We start from the raw sequence: 8,720 nt of genomic DNA, 5'->3' as shown, positions 1-8,720 counted from the left end.
TTATAAATATAATCATTTGCTCTCTGTACAACAGTTAAAAGCTGTCCATTATTAACCATAAAGTATGATAAAATTATTTAAAAAATAAAATAACTTGTTCTTGAAGAATTGAATGGTGTTATTCTAATATAAGTTTTTATTTTTTTAATTTTTTATCTTAATTAAAAGGAATTAGTGGTAATGGTTCAGCATCTGTTCATGACAAACACAAAAGACACCCTTTTTCATTGAATGACCTCACTAGACCTTTTTTAATGAGGGCAGTTTCTTGGGAAATATATATATATATATATATATATATATATATATATATATTGCTCTACAAATCCTCTAACACTCATTCTGCACTTCAGATGTTTTGTAAAACAGTTATATTAATTTATTTTTCTTGAATTAGAATCCTGCAAAATCTAAACTTAAAGTGACTATAAAACTGCAAAGATGGTAGTTTTATTTTTTTAAGCTTCGATTTTACTGTAATTGTCTTACAAAATAACAAATGACTGGTTTGTTGCAGAATACATACAGAATTAAAACAATCAAGTTAAGCAAGAGCACGGTTACAAATTCTCAGAAGAGGACACTGAGGCTCTAAACAGACTCCTTTGTGGTTTGCAGAGTGCCCAAAAAACATGATTCAGGCAATGTTGTGTTCAAGGGATTTATTGGTCATCACACTAAATGTCCCAGTTCACAAGCAAAGGGGTAATTTACCACGAGACAAGAACACTAGCATACACTCATACACACACAAACTCGCTCGCACACACACCCTAACTAGTCTTACCTGCGATTCCCGATTTCCTTAAGGTACCAACAGAGCACTAGAAACATTACAAGACTTTGTAACATTGTAACCTTTTTTCACCAAAAAGCTTGTATTATGAATGCTTAATAAGTTCTGGCAACATATGTTCTACGTTTCAAAAACAAGCGATTTAAGTAAGGTGTATCAAAAAAGACAATTGTGTCTAGGTGACAATGCTATAAACGCAGTTCATATCAGGTGATTATGAGAACAATGTGTTAAGCAGCATTTTAGAAACTAGGTTTTGAGGCGTTCAGTCCACAATCTAAAAAATACCAAATGCTTCAACACACTCTTGCAACACACATTCACTAATAAGCACAAAACAAAGTCTGCCAATTTACATTTTTCCAAATATTTTTGTGGACTTCCCCTATGCTTTGAACGCAAGAACAGTAGTTCAACTGAGCTCTCAAACCACTGATATATATTGACCAATCAACTAACCAAACACACTCATATACACAAATATTTACACTTATTCATTCTTATTTGCTTGCCATTAAAAAGGGGGGGAAATGCCCTGTTTCTGAAGGTGCATCCAGCTTAACGGTGTCAAATATCAATACAACACACTGAAAAAAAAAAAAGCAAAAGATGACAGCTGATCTGTAAGTCTGTGGTGGTGCCTGCAAGTCCGGTTTTGAAGCATGAGGATTTTTTCCAGGGTTTACGAAGAGCATTATGAGGGTAGAGCGCACAGGGCAGACCTTTCTTTGAGACTCCAATTCACTTCAACATGAAGCACACATCCAAAGAGAACAGAAGAGGAGAGGAGAGGAGAGGAGAGGAGAGGAGAGGAGAGGAGAGGAGAGGAGAGGAGAGGAGAGGAGAGGAGAGGAGAGAAGTCACTCTGTAGCTTTGAGAGTGAAGGAGAGACGAGGTCGGGACTTGCCCTTCCCCAATATCATCCTCTGTTCTTCTTTCTGTTGCTTCTGCCTCTCCTGCTCTAGCTTCATGCGTTCCTCGTGGATCTTCCTTTGTTCTTCCACAATACGTAGCTGATCTTCAGCCTAAAACAAACACATGAGCAATTAGCCAAGACAAACAGTTACGCTTTAAATCTTTTGATGCACTAATACATTAAAATGTACCTTAATTAACAAAAGGATATATGTACTAAAAACAAAACCTAGGTTCATTGTTTTCAGAACTACCATATACATAAAATGGGGGCACTGCCAAGCAGCCCTTTTGAACGTTCAGATTAAACATTTCAGAGAGGATAGGTTCTTCCACAACAAAACAAGCAGGAGAGAGATTCACAATCACTTCATCTTAACACCAAGTCAAAACCGTGGGCGTAAAAATATATATTTTCTGGACATTTTGAGTGAGATACAAAAGGCCACAATTCTGATGATCTTGAAATGTATAAACATGCATCAGTTGTCTTTTAGATATTACAATTTTCAGTGGACTCATATTAATTCACTGGCATGATCTCTGCATGGAACAGTGTACATTAGGGTTCCGGCCCTTTTGGATCAATTAATTTCCATAACTATTCCAGATTAGTAAGTATCATTGGATAAGAACTCTAAGAACAATATTTTACAGATCACATTCACAAATAACGATTTCTAGTCAAATAAATATTTGAGAATATTATTCACTATAGAATTATTATAGAACTATTTTTTTATGTTAATACCACTAATGATTGATATCATGTTAATACTACACATGCTACATGTACCTACTATAAGGTTAGGGTTAGGTTTCATTTTAGGGTTACTTGTAATTATGCATAATATACATGTATGTTATTCCAATAGTAAGTACATGTAATGTGTAAAATGGACAACTTAAAGTTTTTTATATATATATATATATATATATATATATAATGTTATTTTTGTAAATTATTTTGGCCATGGTAATAGTGAAGTTCAAATCTGTTGTGACCCTAATTTCTGATTTTCTGTGGTAACCTTGTCATGCATAACAAAAAGACACTTTTCGTGTAGACAAATATAAATGCTTGATAAATTCCCCCCATAGAGAGCATACTCTATTAAGTTGAATTTTTGTTTTGTGAACCTATTTTTATTATTTGTTTGGTTTTTGTTCTTGTTTTTTCTGCTTTGCTGTCAAAATAAAACATAGGAATAAGTACCAGCTTAGCCTGAGCATCAGCAATCTTTCGGTTGTTTTCTTCCAAAATTCTCTCCAGCTCCTCTCGTTTGGATTTTTCTTCCATCTAAAGGAGTGATATGGTGACATGTTAGGGCGGGGAGACAAATCCACAGAAATAAGGGTCCATAAACCCAGCTGCACACTCACACACGTCTACATTCACACAAACTGGAACCAGCCAGCGACACTCACACACTCTCATACGCTTTCACACACACTCCACATTTCACATTCTGCTCTGCAGCATCAAATGTTTGAAGCTAACCTCTATGTATGCAACAATGAGCACAAAAACCCACCCACGAATGTATTCAGTCACACCTTTAATCCCCGCCACGTTATATGTAAATACAATCATCCAAACATCCATTTATGCATTCATTTACATCCATCCAGAACTGGTATGTATAGACAACACATCGACAACTAACGAAGAATCTCATTCGATTGTAGATGAAAGGAAAAAAAAAATCAGCTTGTTCTCTCTCTCTCTCTCGCTTTTATATTTTATCAGCATCCATAAGCAAAAATTTCAAAAGAAAACGAGAGAGACAAAGAAAGATTAACTTAAATAAAGGAGAGAGTGAATAGTAGTGGCTCACCAATGCTCATATACCTACGCCTTTCTCCTTTGACTTTGTACTGTACCTACACAACTGCTGATTAAAGGGGTGAGTATTTACTGCCTGGTTCCGTGTGTCCCGTCCTGGACAGCGCAGCACCTCCCCTTTAAAAATTTCTGAGCTGCTAGCACGAGCTAGTGCTCTTACACAGCAACACCACATGCAGTATATATAGCACAGTCCAGGAAAATGAATTATGTTAATCATACAACATTACCGTGTGGGGACGTCAGGCTATTAACGTTAAACGATGTTAAAGACTGCAAAAACACAAAGGTTGGATCATTCATTAGAAGAGTTTGTTTGAAAACAAAAACAGTGATGTGTTGGCATCTAAGTCTCAATGGTAGAGTAGCGTTGACTGAGTGTGGATGTAGTAATGTGTGTCTGTGTGTATGTCTGTGTGTGTGTGTGTGTGTGTGTGTGTACCCGTACGGCAGCACTCCTGAGGAAAAGCAAATCGTGAGGACACATAAGTACATTTAAAACACTGCACTTTTAAACGACGTCAAAATGGAAGAGTCAAAGAAAAACAAAATGTTAGAAATCTATGAAAAACAAAAAACAAATCAGCAATTAATAAATATAAAACATGTATGACAGAAATGGATGAGCAATAAAGGGAAAGGTAGAGCGTTTTTTGTGATTGATGGTGCAATTGAAGACAAAATCATCAACAATAAGATTAATTTAATGGTTCATTACCAGGGCTACAGATGATGGGCACAAATCTAAAATGTACAGAAGGAGGGCACATATCTAACCCTATTAGTGCTGAGCTGCTGGATTCTGTGTGTGCTTCTGGAATGGAATCAGTTTCTCGTTCATAACTCATTGCATCTTTACAATTACAGCACAGTAACCCTCCTTTATGGTATGGGTGGAATTACAAACTATGGATTTAGCTAATTAACTAATTTAAGTGCGGTCTAGTGGCTACTAAAGGTCTTATGTGTTTGTAACATCCAAAACAGAATTACGGCTAGACCTATCAAAGTGTGTAATGATGAACTTTCACTTTGAAAGCTCATAAACAAAAACAGGCCTTGTGACCTTTTTTTTTTTTTTAAGAAAAGCGTTTTACTGAAGACAAACATCTTCTTATATTGGTGACAGTAAAACGCTAAAAGATATGAGGAGTGAAGAGAGCAGGGTAGGGGTGAAAAATAAAAGGGGTGAGAAAAGATGGAAAACATAATATTGGTCCATCACAGCCGTGGCAAAACGTTCACTTGAAACCCTCGAGAGTGCACTAGGTGTGGGTGACTCGATAAAATTGAAGTATTACAGAAAAAGTGCAGAGCTTGTCAATAGAGTAAACATGGACTCCAATACCCAATGTCCTTAAATATTAGCGTTCCCCAGACAGCAGCTCAACAGAACTGCTTCAAGCATCACATCACACCTTGAAAATGTCGCATTTTGTAATTAATTTTATTCCCCACCCGATCAATGGAGCTAGCCTGCGTCTCCTGCTCTATCTCGTGGAGAAACGAGTGCCAGGTTGTGCCATGGCTGTGGGTGTGCGGTTTGCGGCTCAGCTCCGCTGTGTTCCGAACGACCGAGCGTTACCTCTCTGGCTTTCTGGGCGTTCAGTTCGGCGTGCCTCTGCCTCTCTAGCTCCTGCAAAAGCTGTGCCTCCATGATGCGCTTAGCCTCCTCTACCCGCCGTAACACCTCATGCTCAATCTCATCACGGCGCTTCTCAAGCTCCTCCTCTACACGCCGTGCTACCAGCTCCTCCACGCGCCTCGCGGTCTCCTCCTCAATCAGACGCTCCTCAATCTCCTGCTGACGGCTGTAGAGGATACGAGAAAGAAAGAATCAAACATTGCAGTTTCACTGGCAGAAGCATATATGTATATATGTATATATATATATATATATATATATAAAGAGTGAAGAACAACTAATCAAAATCAGGGCTGACAGTAAGGAAGTAATATGTTTGCACAATCAGGCCAGTATTTCTTTGCTCTGACATAATTGTCACTGGCCACCGATGCAATATTGATTCTAAATACTTCAGTTATATACAACTATAACTTAACTATAATTTAAGTTATATATAACTTTCCTTTTTTTTTTCATTTCAAATAATTAAAGTAGAATAATAGCTAAAACAATATTTCATTTATTATTTACTTTAAATGTAATACTATTTTATTTATTTGTTAATTATTTCTTGAGAAAATGTTTTTTTTTTACAAAGAAAATTTTACAATTATAGACATAAATTATAGTTATTACCATATTACCATACTTGTGTGTGTGTGTGTGTGTGTGTGTGTGTGTGTGTGTGTGTATATATATATATATATATATATATATATATATATATATATATATATATATACACACACACACACACACACACACACACATATACACACACACATAAACACAGCAAAACATACTGATTGGGTAATTCATTTATAATTTTCAATTTCAACCAAATATTGCTGATGCTATCAAATTATAAATGCAATCATACTAGGCTCAATTTGTGAAACATAGTTTGCATATTTTTTTAAACCAATTGTGACAGAGGTTCAAGTGTTACATTCTGCATTGCACACAATGCACTGCTGATCCCTGAAGAAGAGGCAGATGTTACTGGTAGGCTCCACCTGTGAACTGCACAATTCTAAAACAAAATACGTTGGGTTGGCACATTTTGACATCATAAACCCATAGGAAAGTATGCTGCTCAAAGGGGGGGGGGGGCATTGATTACAAAAACATGTTTCAACTTTATTTACATTTTAAGCATGACTAAACCATTAGAGGAGAGCAAGCTGTCACACCTGGCCTTAAGAAGGAACACAAAACACAGACACAATACTGAACCAAGTGACCATAACATTGCCCAGAGCCAAAACAAAAATCAAACAAACAGCAGCCAACTTTTGATTTGATCTCAGTGTCACGTAACTTGATCCAGGGGCTCTCTTTTAGTTTTAAAACACCCTGAATGCGGTCACAATGTATTCGGGGTGAAGCTCAAGCCTGGGGCTGCAGCACGTCTCTTCCTGTTCTTTCACTAGAAACCACCTTTCCTTCTCTTCCACAAACTCTTAACATTATACCGGTGGTCCCCAATCACAAAAGAGAGATGTCAACAATCTGTGATAGATACAAAGACGTATCATCTGACATGGCCAGCAGATCTCAGTGATGAGATGACCTGATGTGTGACAGCTGTCTATGAGAGTCCACAGAGCGATGAAAGCTCACTGAATACAGACTGGTAACATGAAACATGTCACTTTTTGCACACTAGCTACGTTGTTAGGTTCTTATCAATATTAAACAACAAAGAGTTGATATTTGAAGCATTTAACTTAAGTGATGGTGTTGTCCAGACTAAGCGACACGTCATAGACACAGAATTGAGTAAGGCGGCATCTCCATACAGTGCTGGCACTTCTTAAAATGTTCTCTCTCTCTCACACACACACACACACACACACACACACACACACACACACACACACACACACACACACGAGTATCATGACATATAACGTTAGATGTCTTACATCTTCCTCTGTCTCTCTATCTCTTGTCTCCTCTCCTCCTCTTCTCTCTTCTGTTTCTCGTCGTTGTGTCTCTTGCTCAGTGCTCGGCCGAACATGTCGGTTCGGTCGGGGGGTGAGCCACCTCTGTCCCTCCTGCTGCCTGACCTCGAGCGGGACCTTCTGCTCCTCTTCGGTTCCTTTGACTTGCTCCTTTTCTTGCTGGATTTGGATCTGGAGCGGCTCCGTCTGCGGCTGTGTTTTGAGTGTTTGGACCGGGACGTGCTGCGACTCCGGGAGCGACCCATCTCCTGCACGAATAAATCCGACGGACACCGCTAAAGAGGGTTTTATGAATGCAGCACGGTCTGCAGCGACCTCGTGTAATATTATGTGACGGTTACCTGTGTAATTGTTGAATAAAAGCTCGTTTAATCAGAACTTTTTTTGTTTTCTGCTACAGTGAATCTGCGGAACCAAACAATATGGCGACCGCCTCCAGTCTTCCTTTTCCCAGAATGCAACGGGTTCGGCTCTTTTCGGAAATTTCCGGGTTGATTCCGAGTGAGTGAGCAACACGAGGAGACTGGAGTCTGCGGAAGCTGAGGTATCTTGATGATCTTTCACACAAAACGCCGTCGATGACTACAAAGCTGAAGCCTTTTCCCCCAAACAACTGGATGCCTCACAGTATTTTAGTTCTACACAACGCTGTATATTTTGACAAATGAAAAGGTCACTGTCCACATTGAATATGCAAAATTATTTAAGTGCCATGAAGTGCAACCGTATTCCACACTAAAGAAGAGTAGCTATAAGCTACTTTTTGTCATCACGTTACATATTTAATGAGTGACATTTCCATTACCTTTTTAGAAATGAATGTATGGCATTTTTTAATTGTATGTAAAATGTCATTTGACATTTGGCAGTCTAATCTAATAAGCTAAGAAAGAGATAAAACCAGTGATCTATAATAGAGAATTATATAATTATGTATATATCAGTGGATAAAACTCAAAAGTAGTTATACCATTTCACCCATAACAGCTGAGTTGGTAGGTTAATTCAAGCATGTTGCAGTGTGGATGCAGTAGGCTATTCCAAGCAGTATACTGCTCATTTTCGCAAATGTAACAGTATTATGCTCTTTCCAAATGTCAGAGGTTTGAAAGAAATAGAAGCTTAACAAGTCATTAACTAATGGGCAGGTCCAGACAAAATCTACCGACCTTTTTGCATTGTCCCCAATGATTTTTGAGGTTGCTGAGTGGATAAAAACTTTATAAAATGTATCAAATGGAGCTGAGATTTCCACTCTCGTATTGGTAGCTTAAATAATAAAATTTGCCAGAATAGGGCCTAATAAAAAGATGTGGTGTGCAGTGTGTGAAACTGTGAATTAAAGGAATGCAGAGCATTTTGAAGGATTCTTCAGGTGCAGATTCTGTTTGGGCCTGCTAATGGGTGATTTACTGGAACGTTACGAACGTAAGAATTTCATTGTGCAGTGCAGTCTGTGCAACTGAGAACATATACCTAGCAGCTTAGTGTCAACAATCTGGTAAGGCAACAGTCTAATGTGCATTCCACAAAATAATAATCAGTTTCTTGCCCACTTGTTTTCGACAA

At 38.0% G+C, this 8,720-nt stretch overlaps 1 protein-coding gene across 1 annotated transcript; it reads right to left on the bottom strand.

Moving 5' to 3' along the window:
- Positions 1–647: 647 nt before the first annotated feature.
- On the bottom strand, positions 648–7,625 carry LOC113108692 (arginine and glutamate-rich protein 1-A). Its single transcript, XM_026271971.1, has 5 exons — positions 7,493–7,625; positions 7,113–7,399; positions 5,143–5,368; positions 2,928–3,011; positions 648–1,821 (listed from the first exon to the last, which is right to left on the bottom strand). Exons 2-5 carry the CDS (start codon positions 7,394–7,396, stop codon positions 1,657–1,659), a joined length of 759 nt encoding a protein of 252 aa, XP_026127756.1. The 5' UTR covers positions 7,397–7,399; positions 7,493–7,625; the 3' UTR covers positions 648–1,656.
- Positions 7,626–8,720: the final 1,095 nt, after the last annotated feature.

Source organism: Carassius auratus, chromosome 9 (genome assembly GCF_003368295.1).
Source record: "Carassius auratus strain Wakin chromosome 9, ASM336829v1, whole genome shotgun sequence".
Classification (NCBI taxonomy): Eukaryota; Metazoa; Chordata; class Actinopteri; order Cypriniformes; family Cyprinidae; genus Carassius; species Carassius auratus.
This window is presented reverse-complemented; position numbering and strand designations above follow the sequence as displayed.